Source organism: Lampetra fluviatilis, chromosome 68, assembly GCF_964198595.1.
Source record: "Lampetra fluviatilis chromosome 68, kcLamFluv1.1, whole genome shotgun sequence".
Classification (NCBI taxonomy): Eukaryota; Metazoa; Chordata; class Hyperoartia; order Petromyzontiformes; family Petromyzontidae; genus Lampetra; species Lampetra fluviatilis.
In genome coordinates, this window is record NC_136342.1 from 692,176 (window position 1) to 707,175 (window position 15,000).

A 15,000-nucleotide genomic window follows, 5' to 3' on the forward strand; every position below is an offset into this window, starting at 1 on the left:
ACTTCCTGTAGACCTGGCGAGGTAGTTAACATCTCATAGCCACCGTGATGATGATGATGAGAGAGAGAGACGCAAACTCCGAATGTACAGCAGCAGGCGTCAGGGTCGGGATCAAACCCACGACTTCCTGTAGACCTGGCGAGGTAGTTAACATCTCATAGCCACCGTGATGATGATGATGATGAGAGAGAGAGACGCAAAACTCCGAATATACAGCAGCAGGCGTCAGGGTCGGGATCAAACCCACCGACCTCCTGCACACCAGGCGAGGTAGTTAGCATCTCGCAGGGTTAGAGGAGACCTCACCATCACGATCACCGTGCTAATCTTCGTCCAGCAGTTGACGTACGTTGACGCGAAAGAAGTTCAACATCCACACGACAAAGTACAACTACACAATTACACAATTAACGATGACCCCCTCCTTCTCTCACCCCCCCTCTGCTCACCCCTCTCTCACCCCCCCCTCTCACTACCCCCCTCTCACCCCCCCCCTCTCACCCCCCCTCTCCCCCCCTCTCACCCCCCTCTCTCACCCCCACCCTCTCACCCCCCTCTCACCCCCCTCTCACCCCCCCTCTCTCAACCCCCCCCTCTCTCTCACTCCCCCCCCCTCTCACCCCCCCTCCTCACCCCCCCTCCGCCCCACGCAGAATGGAAGTTGGCGTCTCTCCTCTCCGACGCGCTCCCCTGGGCTCCCCCGTCGCTCGCCTCCCTCCCCCCGCTCCTCCCCTCCGCTCCTCTCGCTCCTCCCGCTCCTGGCCGGCGCGCTGCTGGCGCTGGCGGCGCTGCTGCTGGCGCTGCGCCGGCTGCGCCAGCCTGCTGTTCGGCCCGCTGGAGGGTGGTGCGGGCGATGCACGACACGGGCTACCTGCCCCCCGAGGCGGGGGTGACGCGGGAGGACGGCGGCGAGAAACGTCGCCCGCCGGCGCCAGCGCGGAGACCTGCCGCCCGTCTACCCCAACGGCTGGTACCGCGTCGTCGACTCGAGCCGCGTGCCACGCGGGCAGGTGGTGCCCGCCAGTGCTGCTCGGTGAGTGACCCCACCCCCACCCACCCACCCCACCCCCCCCCCACCGCTGTTTGCCGGATGGCTCGGCACCCCGGCGGCGGTGGCGTCGGCGGCTTTGTCGGCACCGTCGTCGTAGCCCGTCGTCATCATTGGCGTCGTTGTTGATGTTGTAGTCGCGCGAGTCGCTGAGGTTCGAGGGCCGACCGTGGAGTCGTGAGATTATTTTTGTCTCGGGGTCTCGGATCTGTCGAGTGAATCGCTTTTTGTCGTGACGTTTGTTGACTTTTTTTGTTGTTGTTGTTTTACTCGTCATGTTATTTTTTTACACTTGTTTATGTGAATTGTATTTATTGCAGACACACTCGCTCGCTCGCCCCACCTACTCGCCCAGCCACCTACTCACTCCGCCACTGACTCACCCTGTCGGATCGCTCACTCGCCTCGCTCGCCCCACCCAACTCATTCACCCACCAACTCATTCACCCCACCAACTCACTCACCACCAACTCACTCACCCACCAACTCACTCACCACACTCGCCCACCCACCCACTCACCTACTCGCCCACCAACTCACTCACCCACTCGCTCACCCACCAGCTCACCTACTCGCCCACCCATTCACTCACCCACTCGCCCACCCACTCACTCACCCACCAACTCACTCACCCACCAACTCACATCGCCCACCCACCCACTCACTCACCCACTCGCCCACCCACTCACTCACACCACCAACTCACTCACCCACTCGCCACACCCACCCACTCACTCACCCACTCACCCACCCACTCACCCACTCACCCACTCACTCCGCCATTCACTCAGCCACTGACTCACCCTGTCGGCCACTCACGTCGCGTCGCTCCTCATCCGCTCGCCCACTCGCTCAGAACCCGGCTGACAGGCCAGAGCTCTGCACGGGGGTCGGGGCGGCTGCAGAGGGGCGAGTTCTCAAGGCGCCACTCGAAAGCGTCGCCCACCAGCCCTGGCAGCCGTGAAGTGGCGACAACGAGCCTCAATGTCCCCCCCCCCCAACCCCCCGGGAACAGAACCTTGACCCTCGCGAGGAGGAGGAGGGACCTCATGGGATCGATTATACAGCGGGTGTGTGTATGTGCACGTGTAGGTGTAGTGTGGGGAGCGGTGGTGCAGCGGGTTAGCGCTACACTACCACTACGAACCCGGCGACCCGGGTTCGATGCCCCGCTCACGGCCAACACCGGTGACGATTATCTGAACTGGTCCTGGGCCTCCCTCGGACGACTCGGCCTCAAATGAGTACCTGATGCGGTGTGTAAACATCGCCACTGGAGAGACAAAGGCAGCTGGGCGTGGTGTTGGCCACCCACCCCCTCGTGTGCCGTGCCGAGCTGTATAGGTGCTCTCGCTAACAGCACTTGCCCCTCCAGCATGTTAAGGCTACACGGGGCGTCTTTGTATATGTAATGACGAGTTGACACTCTTGTCTTGAGATGTTTCTTTATTGTAGAGACACGTTCACTCGAACCGGCGGACACTTCACCACCGCAACAGCCCCGCGCTCTCCCGCGCATCTCCCACGCATCTCCCGTATACACAGTCCGAGGCCCCCCCCCCCTTCCCGAACCTTCTAGCTGGTTCTAGACCGCTCGCTCCACCAGCTGACTCCACCGTCCTCTTCCGTCACCTGACCACTCTCCTATTCTTGATCATTTCCCGTGGCCCACCAGTCCACTCGCACTGCAGGCTGACTCCCTGTCATTACCTCCCATGGCCACTAGTCCCTTCACACTGCAGGTTGACTCCCCTGTCATTACCTCCCCGTGGCCACCAGTCCCTTCACACTGCAGGCTGACTCCCTGTCATTACCTCCCCATGGCCACTAGTCCCTTCACACTGCAGGCTGACTCCCCCTGTCATTACCTCCCCGTGGCCCACCAGTCTCACTCGCACTGCAGACTGACTCCCCTGTCATTACCTCCCGTGGCCACCAGTCCACTCGCACTGCAGGCTGACTCCCTTGTCATTACCTCCCATGGCCACTAGTCCCTTCACACTGCAGGCTGACTCCCCTGTCATTACCTCCCATGGCCACTAGTCCCTTCACACTGCAGGCTGACTCCCCTGTCATTACCTCCCGTGGCCACCAGTCCACTCGCCATGCAGACTGACTCCCCTGTCATTACCTCCCGTGGCCACCAGTCCACTCGCACTGCAGGCTGACTCCCCTGTCATTACCTCCCATGGCCACTAGTCCCTTCACACTGCAGACTGACTCCCCTGTCATTACCTCCCGTGGCCACTAGTCCACTCACACTGCAGGCTGACTCCCCCTGTCACTACCTCCCGTGGCCACTAGTCTGCTCACACTGCAGGCTGACTCCCCTGTCACTACCTCCCGTGGCCACTAGTCTACTCACACTGCAGGCTGACTCCCCTGTCATTACCTCCCATGGCCACTAGTCCACTCACACTGCAGGCTGACTCCCCTGTCACTACCTCCCGTGGCCACTAGTCTACTCACACTGCAGGCTGACTCCCCTGTCATTACCTCCCATGGCCACTAGTCCACTCACACTGCAGGCTTACTCCCCTGTCACTACCTCCCGTGGCCACTAGTCTACTCACACTGCAGGCTGACTCCCCTGTCATTACCTCCCATGGCCACTAGTCTACTCACACTGCAGGCTGACTCCCCTGTCACTACCTCCCGTGGCCACTAGTCTACTCACACTGCAGGCTGACTCCCCTGTCATTACCTCCCATGGCCACTAGTCTACTCACACTGCAGGCTGACTCCCCTGTCACTACCTCCCGTGGCCACTAGTCTACTCACACTGCAGGCTGACTCCCCTGTCATTACCTCCCATGGCCACTAGTCCACTCACACTGCAGGCTGACTCCCCTGTCATTACCTCCCGTGGCCACTAGTCCATTCGTGTCATTACCACCTGTGGCCACCAGTCCACTCACACTGCAGGCTGACTCCCCTGTCATTACTTCCCGTGGCCACTAGTCCACTCGCACTGCAGGCTGACTCCCCTGTCATTACCTCTTGTAGCCACTAGTCCATTCGAACTGCAAGCTGACTCCCCTGCCATTACCTCCCGTGGCCGCCAGTCCACTCACACTGCAGGCTGACTCCCCTGTCATTACCTCCCGTGACCACTAGACCATTCATACTGCAAGCTGACTCCCCTGTCATTCCCTCCCTTGGCCACTTGTCCATTCGTACTCTAAGCTGACTCCCCTGTCATTACCTCCCGTGGCCTCTAGTCCCTTCGCACTGCAGACTGACTTTACTGTCATTACCTCCCGTGACCACTAGTCCCTTCGCACTGCAGGCTGACTCTACTATCATTACTTCTCGTGGCCACTAGTCCATTCGTGTCATTACCTCCCGTGGCCACTAGTCCACTCGCACTGCAGGCTGACTCTACCATCATTACCTTAATCCCACTTGCCCCTCCAGCATGTTAAGGCTACACGGGGCGTCTTTGTATATGTAATGACGAGTTGACACTCTTGTCTTGAGATGGTTTCTTTATTGTAGAGACACGTTCACTCGAACCGGCGGACACTTCACCACCGCAACAGCCCCGCGTCTCCTGCGCATCTCCCACGCATCTCCCGTATACACAGTCCGAGGCCCCCCCCCCTTCCCGAACCTTCTAGCTGGTTCTAGACCGCTCGCTCCACCAGCTGACTCCACCGTCCTCTTCCGTCACCTGACCACTCTCCTATTCTTGATCATTCCCGTGGCCACCAGTCCACTCGCACTGCAGGCTGACTCCCCTGTCATTACCTCCCATGGCCACTAGTCCCTTCACACTGCAGGCTGACTCCCCTGTCATTACCTCCCGTGGCCACCAGTCCCTTCACACTGCAGGCTGACTCCCCTGTCATTACCTCCCATGGCCACTAGTCCCTTCACACTGCAGGCTGACTCCCCTGTCATTACCTCCCGTGGCCACCAGTCCACTCGCACTGCAGACTGACTCCCCTGTCATTACCTCCCGTGGCCACCAGTCCACTCGCACTGCAGGCTGACTCCCCTGTCATTACCTCCCATGGCCACTAGTCCCTTCACACTGCAGGCTGACTCCCCTGTCATTACCTCCCATGGCCACTAGTCCCTTCACACTGCAGGCTGACTCCCCTGTCATTACCTCCCGTGGCCACCAGTCCACTCGCACTGCAGACTGACTCCCCTGTCATTACCTCCCGTGGCCACCAGTCCACTCGCACTGCAGGCTGACTCCCCTGTCATTACCTCCCATGGCCACTAGTCCCTTCACACTGCAGACTGACTCCCCTGTCATTACCTCCCGTGGCCACTAGTCCACTCACACTGCAGGCTGACTCACCTGTCACTACCTCCCGTGGCCACTAGTCTGCTCACACTGCAGGCTGACTCCCCTGTCACTACCTCCCGTGGCCACTAGTCTACTCACACTGCAGGCTGACTCCCCTGTCATTACCTCCCATGGCCACTAGTCCACTCACACTGCAGGCTGACTCCCCTGTCACTACCTCCCGTGGCCACTAGTCTACTCACACTGCAGGCTGACTCCCCTGTCATTACCTCCCATGGCCACTAGTCCACTCACACTGCAGGCTGACTCCCCTGTCACTACCTCCCGTGGCCACTAGTCTACTCACACTGCAGGCTGACTCCCCTGTCATTACCTCCCATGGCCACTAGTCTACTCACACTGCAGGCTGACTCCCCTGTCACTACCTCCCGTGGCCACTAGTCTACTCACACTGCAGGCTGACTCCCCTGTCATTACCTCCCATGGCCACTAGTCTACTCACACTGCAGGCTGACTCCCCTGTCACTACCTCCCGTGGCCACTAGTCTACTCACACTGCAGGCTGACTCCCCTGTCATTACCTCCCATGGCCACTAGTCCACTCACACTGCAGGCTGACTCCCCTGTCATTACCTCCCGTGGCCACTAGTCCATTCGTGTCATTACCACCTGTGGCCACCAGTCCACTCACACTGCAGGCTGACTCCCCTGTCATTACTTCCCGTGGCCACTAGTCCACTCGCACTGCAGGCTGACTCCCCTGTCATTACCTCTTGTAGCCACTAGTCCATTCGAACTGCAAGCTGACTCCCCTGCCATTACCTCCCGTGGCCGCCAGTCCACTCACACTGCAGGCTGACTCCCCTGTCATTACCTCCCGTGACCACTAGACCATTCATACTGCAAGCTGACTCCCCTGTCATTCCCTCCCTTGGCCACTTGTCCATTCGTACTCTAAGCTGACTCCCCTGTCATTACCTCCCGTGGCCTCTAGTCCCTTCGCACTGCAGACTGACTTTACTGTCATTACCTCCCGTGACCACTAGTCCCTTCGCACTGCAGGCTGACTCTACTATCATTACTTCTCGTGGCCACTAGTCCATTCGTGTCATTACCTCCCGTGGCCACTAGTCCACTCGCACTGCAGGCTGACTCTACCATCATTACCTTAATCCCACTTGCCCCTCCAGCATGTTAAGGCTACACGGGGCGTCTTTGTATATGTAATGACGAGTTGACACTCTTGTCTTGAGATGGTTTCTTTATTGTAGAGACACGTTCACTCGAACCGGCGGACACTTCACCACCGCAACAGCCCCGCGTCTCCTGCGCATCTCCCGTATACACAGTCCGAGGCCCCCCCCCCTTCCCGAACCTTCTAGCTGGTTCTAGACCGCTCGCTCCACCAGCTGACTCCACCGTCCTCTTCCGTCACCTGACCACTCTCCTATTCTTGATCATTCCCGTGGCCACCAGTCCACTCGCACTGCAGGCTGACTCCCCTGTCATTACCTCCCATGGCCACCAGTCCCAGCTTCATTCTTCCTCCTGCTGCTCCTCCTGCTGCTCCTCCTGTTGCTCCTCCTGCTGCTCCTCCTGCTGCTCCTGCTGCTGCTCCTCCTGCTGCTCCTCCTGCTGCTCCTCCTGCTGCTCCTGCTGCTGCTCCTGCTGCTGCTCCTCCTGTTGCTCCTCCTGCTGCTCCTCCTGCTGTTCCTCCTGCTGCTCCTCCTGTTGCTCCTCCTGCTGCTCCTCCTGCTGCTCCTCCTGCTGCTCCTCCTGCTGCTCCTGCTGCTGCTCCTCCTGCTGCTCCTCCTGCTGCTCCTCCTGCTGCTCCTGCTGCTGCTCCTGCTGCTGCTCCTCCTGTTGCTCCTCCTGCTGCTCCTCCTGTTGCTCCTCCTGCTGCTCCTCCTGCTGCTCCTCCTGCTGCTGCTCCTGCTGCTCCTCCTGCTGCTCCTCCTGCTGCTCCTCCTGCTGCTCCTGCTGCTGCTCCTCCTGCTGCTCCTCCTGTTGCTCCTCCTGCTGCTCCTCCTGCTGCTCCTCCTGCTGCTCCTCCTGTTGCTCCTCCTGCTGCTCCTCCTGCTGCTCCTCCTGCTGCTCCTCCTGCTGCTCCTCCTGTTGCTCCTCCTGTTGCTCCTCCTGCTGCTCCTCCTGTTGCTCCTCCTGTTGCTCCTCCTGCTGCTCCTCCTGTTGCTCCTCCTGCTGCTCCTCCTGTTGCTCCTCCTGTTGCTCCTCCTGTTGCTCCTCCTGTTGCTCCTCCTGCTGCTCCTCCTGCTGCTCCTCCTGCTGCTCCTCCTGCTGCTCCTCCTGCTGCTCCTCCTGTTGCTCCTCCTGTTGCTCCTCCTGTTGCTCCTCCTGTTGCTCCTCCTGCTGCTCCTCCTGTTGCTCCTCCTGTTGCTCCTCCTGCTGCTCCTCCTGTTGCTCCTCCTGCTGCTCCTCCTGCTGCTCCTCCTGTTGCTCCTCCTGTTGCTCCTCCTGTTGCTCCTCCTGCTGCTCCTCCTGCTGCTCCTCCTGTTGCTCCTCCTGCTGCTCCTCCTGTTGCTCCTCCTGCTGCTCCTCCTGCTGCTCCTCCTGTTGCTCCTCCTGTTGCTCCTCCTGTTGCTCCTCCTGCTGCTCCTCCTGTTGCTCCTCCTGTTGCTCCTCCTGTTGCTCCTCCTGCTGCTCCTCCTGTTGCTCCTGCTGCTGCTCCTCCTGCTGCTCCTCCTGCTGCTCCTCCTGCTGCTCCTCCTGCTGCTGCTCCTGCTGCTCCTCCTGCTGCTCCTCCTGCTGCTCCTCCTGTTGCTCCTCCTGCTGCTGCTCCTCCATTCTTCTTCCTCGTGCTCCTTCTCCTGCTCCCACTGTTCTTCCTCCTCCCTCCCTCCGGAGAGTCGCAGCCGGCCGCCTCGCTTGGCATCTGGCGACGGCTCTGTCGGCACGGAGTCCGCGCCGTGCGTGCTCGCTCCGCGTTTCCCCTTCCTCGTTTTTGGGGGGCTTGGGGCGAGCGGTGGGGGGAGGGGGGGGGGGCTTGGGGGGGGGGTAGAGAGGGAAGTGAGGCGAGCGTGGCGTACGTGCGGGAAGGCATGCGTGACACACTGACAGTCGCCCGGCCCCCACGGCTCGAACCCGGCCTCTGGGCGATGCAGGACCCGTGACCCTGACGTGACCCTGACGTGACCCTTGACCCTGACGTGACCCTGACGTGACCCTGACGTGGCCTCTGTGTCCACACCTTCTGCTTCTGCTTCTTCTCGGATGGCATGTGAGCGGATTGCAACGGGATGACAAGTTGATGTGGAGAATCGATGTGGCACCAGGCGGCTTGGTGAGTAGCTGCGCGCGGGTTCGTTTCGGATCGCCGGTGAACGATCCGATTCGGGGCGGTCGCTCACGATTGACGCTCACGCGGCTCTGCGATGTCGTGAGGCTCGGGCGGGCTGGGTGAGACTTGGGCTGGGTGAGACTTGGGCTGGGTGAGACTTGGGCTGGGTGAGACTTGGGCTGGGTGAGACTCGGGCTGGGTGAGACTCGGGCTGGGTGAGACACGGGCTGGGTGAGACTTGGGCTGGGTGAGACGGGCTGGGTGAGACCCGGGCTGGGTGAGACTTGGGCTAAAGTGAGACCCGGGCTGGGTGAGACTCGGGCTGGGTGAGACTCGGGCTGGGTGAGACTTGGGCTGGGTGAGACGGGCTGGGTGAGACCCGGGCTGGGTGAGACTTGGGCTGGGTGAGACTTGGGCTGGATGAGACCCGGGTGGGCTGGGTGAGACTTGGGCTGGGTGAGATTTGGGCTAGGTGAGACTCGGGCTGGGTGAGACTCAGGCTGGGTGGAACTTGGGCTGGGTGAGATGGGCTGGGTGAGGCCCGGGCTGGGTGAGACTTGGGCTGGGTGAGACTCGGGCTGGGTGAGGCTGGGGCTGGGTGAGACTCGGGCTGGGTGAGTCTTGGGCTGGGTGAGACCCGGACTGGGTGAGACCCGGGCTGGGTGAGACTTGGGCTGGGTGAGACTTGGGCTGGGTGAGACTCGGGCTGGGTGAGGCTCGGGCCGGGTGAGGCCCGGGCTGGGTGAGGCCCGGGCTGGGTGAGACTTGGGCTGGGTGAGACTTGGGCTGGGTGAGACCCGGGTGGGCTGGGTGAGACTTGGGCTGGGTGAGATTTGGGCTGGGAGAGACCCGGGCTGGGTGAGACTTTGGCTGGGTGAGACTTGGGCTGGGTGAGACTTGGGCTGGGTGAGACTCGGGGCTGGGTGAGACTTGGGCTGGGTGAGGCTGGGGCTGGGTGAGACTCGGGCTGGGTGAGTGTTGGGCTGGGTGAGACTTGGGCTGGGTGAGACCCGGGCTGGGTGAGACCTGGGCTGGGTGAGATCCGGGCTGGGTGAGACCCGGGCTGGGTGAGACTTGGGCTGGGTGAGATTCGGGCTGGGTGAGGCTTGGGCTGGGTGAGGCCCGGGCTGGGTGAGACTTGGGCTGGGTGAGACTCGGGCTGGGTGAGACTCGGGCTGGGTGAGGCTTGGGATGAGTGAGGCCTGGGCTGGGTGAGACCTGGGCTAGGTGAGACTTGGGCTGGGTGAGTGTAACCCGGGCTGGGTGAGACTTGGGCTGGGTGAGACTTGGGCTGGGTGAGACTTGGGCTGGGTGAGACTTGGGCTGGGTGAGTGTAACCGGGCTGGGTGAGACTTGGGCTGGGTGAGACTTGGGCTGGGTGAGACTTGGGCTGGGTGAGACTTGGGCTGGGTGACACTTGGGCTGGGTGAGTGTAACCCAGGCTGGGTGAGACTCGGGCTGGGTGAGACTCGGGCTGGGTGAGACTCGAGCTGGGTGAGACTTGGGCTGGGTGAGACTTGGGCTGGGTGAGTGTAACCCGGGCTGGGTGAGACTCGGGCTGGGTGAGACTCGGGCTGGGTGAGACTCGAGCTGGGTGAGACTTGGGCTGGGTGAGACTTGGGCTGGGTGAGACTTGGGCTGGGTGAGACTTGGGCTTGGTGAGTGTAACCCGGGCTGGGTGAGACTCGGGCTGGGTGAGACTCGGGCTGGGTGAGACTCGAGCTGGGTGAGACTTGGGCTGGGTGAGTGTAACCCGGGCTGGGTAAGACTTGGGCTGGGTGCGCTAACTCGCTATCACAGCACTTGCCCCGGCAGTCAGCCGAGGCTACACGGGGGATCTTTGTCTTTGCGTGCGCTAACTCGCTATCACAGCACTTGCCCCGGCAGTCGGCTGAGGCTACACGGGGGATCTTTGCCTTTGCGTGCGCTAACTCGCTATCACAGCACTTGCCCCGGCAGTCGGCTGAGGCTACACGGGGGATCTTTGCCTTTGCGTGCGCTAACTCGCTATCACAGCACTTGCCCCGGCAGTCGGCTGAGGCTACACGGGGGATCTTTGCCTTTGCGTGCGCTAACTCGCTATCACAGCACTTGCCCCGGCAGTCGGCTGAGGCTACACGGGGGATCTTTGCCTTTGCGTGCGCTAACTCGCTATCACAGCACTTGCCCCGGCAGTCAGCCGAGGCTACACGGGGCATCTTTGTCTTTGCGTGCGCTAACTCGCTATCACAGCACTTGCCCCGGCAGTCGGCGGAGGCTACACGGGGGATCTTTGTCTTTGCGTGCGCTAACTCGCTATCACAGCACTTGCCCCGGCAGTCGGCGGAGGCTACACGGGGCATCTTTGTCTTTGCGTGCGCTAACTCGCTATCACAGCACTTGCCCCGGCAGTCAGCCGAGGCTACACGGGGCATCTTTGTCTTTGCGTGCGCTAACTCGCTATCACAGCACTTGCCCCGGCAGTCGGCGGAGGCTACACGGGGGATCTTTGCCTTTGCGTGCGCGTGCCCCGCGTGTGTGTGGCGATGGTGGTGGGCACGCGCTCGACAAAGCGACAACATCGCCGTGGAGACGGAACCCAGCCGGGCAAAGGTAAAGGTGCCACACCCCACCCACCCCCAGGTAGCCTGACAATGACCGTTGGGCCAAGTGCTGCTAGCGAAAGCTGGGCACGTGGATGTGACCTTTGACACGCGAGGAGCGGTCGTGGGGCCGTGACCCCCCCCACCCCCCCCAAGGGGAGATCAAACGGAGACGGCGCAGACCCACGGATCCTACTAAATCCCACGGATCCCATTAAATCCCACTAAATCCCACGGATCCCATTAAATCCCACGGATCCCACTAAATCCCACTAAATCCCACGGATCCCACTAAATCCCACGGATCCCACTAAATCCCACGGATCCCACTAAATCCCACGGATCCCACGAAATCCCACGGATGCCACTAAATCTCACGAATCCCACTAAATCTCACGAATCCCACTAAATCCCACGGATCCCACTAAATCCCACGGATCCCACTAGATCCCACTAAATCCCACGTATCTCACTAAATCCCACTCATCCCACGGATCCCACTAAATCCCACTCATCCCACTAAATCCCACGGATCCCACTAAATCCCACGGATCCCACTAAATCCCACTCATCCCACTCATCCCACTAAATCCCACGGATCCCATTAAATTCCACGGATCCCACTAAATCCCACGGATGACACTAAATCCCACTCATCCCACTAAATCCCACGGATCCCACTAAATCCCACGGATCCCACTAAATCCCACTAAATCCCACGGATCCCATTAAATCCCACGGATCCCACTAAATCCCACGGATGCCACTAAATCCCACTCATCCCACTAAATCCCACGGATCCCATTAAATCCCACGGATCCCACTAAATCCCACGGATCCCACTAAATCCCACTAAATCCCACGGATCCCACTAAATCCCACGGATCCCACTAAATCCCACTAAATCCCACGGATCCCACTAAATCCCACGGATCCCACTAAACCCCACGGATCTCCGTGCGATCCCACGGCTAACGGCATCGCAGTCGACGCGAGCGGGAAGTTTTTTTTTGTTAAAGTGTGGGAGTGAGGGGAGTGGTGGCGCAGCGGTTAGCGTCGGGCTACCAACCGGCACCACGCCCCGACGCACGCGCGGACCCGCACGCGCACAGGTGGTGCACACGCGTCGCGCGCGCGGCGTCGCCATGGCGACCAGGTGACTACAGGTCACGGCAGGTACGCGCATGCCGAGGTGCGTGACACTGAGAGACAGAGAGGAGGAGACACCACCACCACATTGATGTTCATCCAGCAGTGGGTAGAGCACGGTGCGTGACACTGAGAGACAGAGAGAGAGAGAAGCCACGTGTCCTAGAGAACACACGCAGGGCTAGAGGAGACATCACCACCACCACCACCACATTGATGTTCATCCAGCAGTGGATAGACCAATTGTTGACCCCCCTCGGTATTTCCGCGATACGTCCGTCGTCATTGCATTCCTGTGCTGCTCGAACCAAAAACAAGACGAGAAATTCCGCAGGGGAACGCGACTCGCGGTGAAAGCGACAGGAACAATACTGCTGCTACTGCTGCAGCTGTATACTTGTGGTGTGAGGCCACCGCTTTAAGAAGGTTCACAATCAGTTCCAGATTGCCGTAGTAGCACAAGTAGCTACTACTACACGTGTAGTAGCTACAATCAGTTCCAGATTGCCGTAGTAGCACAAGTAGCTACTACTACACGTGTAGCTACGACATGTGTAGTAGCTACTACTACATGTGTAGCAGCTACTACACGTGTAGCAGCTACTACACGTGTAGCAGCTACTGTAGCAGCTACTACACGTGTAGCAGCTCTGTGCGTGTGGTGTGTCTGTGTGTGTGTGTCTGTGTGTGTGTGTCTGTGTGGTGTGTCTGTCTCGAATGCGGGAGCGGTGGAGTAGCGGGTATTGCGCTGCGCTACGAACCCAGCGACCCGGGTTCGATTCCTGCTCACGGCCAACACCAGTGACGATTATTTGAACCGATCCTGTGGCCTCCCTTAGGTCAACTCAGCCTCAAATGAGTGTCTGGTGGGGTGTGTAAACGTCGCCACTGGGGAGACAAAGGCGGCCGGGCGTGGTGCTGGCCACCCACCCCCTCGTGTGCCGTTCTGGCCTTCATAGGTGCTCGCTAACAGCACTTTCCCCAAAAGTCTTTAAACGCTATACGGGGGATCTTTATCTTTGTTTATCTCAGGGGTCCATGATGGTCGTGTCAGAGACCATGAGAGTCTGGGTTCAAGCCCTGGGTCTGTGTGTCTCAGGGTTCACGATGGCCGTGTCAGAGACCATGATGGGCGAGGTTCAGGCCCTGGGTCTGTGTGTCTCAGGGGTTCACGATGGCCGTGTCGGAGACCATGATGGGCGAGGTTCAAGCCCTGGGTCTGTGTGTCTCAGGGTTCACGATGGCCGTGTCGTTGACCATGATGGGCGAGGTTCAGGCCCTGGGTCTGTGTGTCTCAGGGGTTCACGATGGCCGTGTCAGAGACCATGATGGGCGAGGTTCAGGCCCTGGGTCTGTGTGTCTCAGGGTTCACGATGGCCGTGTCGTTGACCATGATGGGCGAGGTTCAAGCCCTGGGTCTGTGTGTCTCAGGGTTCACGATGGCCGTGTCAGAGACCATGATGGGCGAGGTTCAGGCCCTGGGTCTGTGTGTCTCAGGGTTCACGATGGCCGTGTCGTTGACCATGATGGGCGAGGTTCAAGCCCTGGGTCTGTGTGTCTCAGGGTTCACGATGGCCGTGTCAGAGACCATGATGGGCGAGGTTCAAGCCCTGGGTCTGTGTGTCTCAGGGTTCACGATGGCCGTGTCAGAGACCATGATGGGCGAGGTTCAAGCCCTGGGTCTGTGTGTCTCAGGGGTTCACGATGGCCGTGTCAGAGACCATGATGGGCGAGGTTCAAGCCCTGGGTCTGTGTGTCTCAGGGGTTCACGATGGCCGTGTCAGAGACCATGATGGGCGAGGTTCAAGCCCTGGGTCTGTGTGTCTCAGGGGTTCACGATGGCCGTGTCGGAGACCATGATGGGCGAGGTTCAAGCCCTGGGTCTGTGTGTATCAGGGTTCACGATGGCCGTGTCAGAGACCATGATGGGCGAGGTTCAAGCCCTGGGTCTGTGTGTCTCAGGGGTTCACGATGGCCGTGTCAGAGACCATGATGGGCGAGGTTCAAGCCCTGGGTCTGTGTGTATCAGGGTTCACGATGGCCGTGTCAGAGACCATGATGGGCGAGGTTCAAGCCCTGGGTCTGTGTGTATCAGGGTTCACGATGGCCGTGTCGGAGACCATGATGGGCGAGGTTCAAGCCCTGGGTCTGTGTGTATCAGGGTTCACGATGGCCGTGTCAGAGACCATGATGGGCGAGGTTCAAGCCCTGGGTCTGTGTGTCTCAGGGTTCACGATGGCCGTGTCGGAGACCATGATGGGCGAGGTTCAAGCCCTGGGTCTGTGTGTCTCAGGGGTTCACGATGGCCGTGTCAGAGACCATGATGGGCGAGGTTCAAGCCCTGGGTCTGTGTGTCTCAGGGTTCACGATGGCCGTGTCAGAGACCATGATGGGCGAGGTTCAAGCCCTGGGTCTGTGTGTCTCAGGGTTCACGATGGCCGTGTCAGAGACCATGATGGGCGAGGTTCAAGCCCTGGGTCTGTGTGTCTCAGGGGTTCACGATGGCCGTGTCGGAGACCATGATGGGCGAGGTTCAAGCCCTGGGTCTGTGTGTCTCAGGGGTTCACGATGGCCGTGTCGGAGACCATGATGGGCGAGGTTTAAGCCCTGGGTCTGTGTGTCTCAGAGGTTCACGATGGCCGTGTCGGAGACCATGATGGGCGAG

The 15,000-nt window shown here is 60.2% G+C and overlaps 1 protein-coding gene across 1 annotated transcript in view; it reads left to right on the top strand.

Annotated features, from left to right (window-relative positions):
* Window positions 1-853: 853 nt before the first annotated feature.
* The window catches only part of LOC144952586 (cholesterol 7-desaturase nvd-like), a 28,399-nt gene continuing 14,252 nt past the window's right edge, over window positions 854-15,000 (top strand). Inside the window, 2 exon segments of the mRNA XM_078883064.1 lie at window positions 854-904; window positions 906-1,023. Of these exon segments, the coding sequence (XP_078739190.1) occupies window positions 854-904; window positions 906-1,023 (169 nt within the window).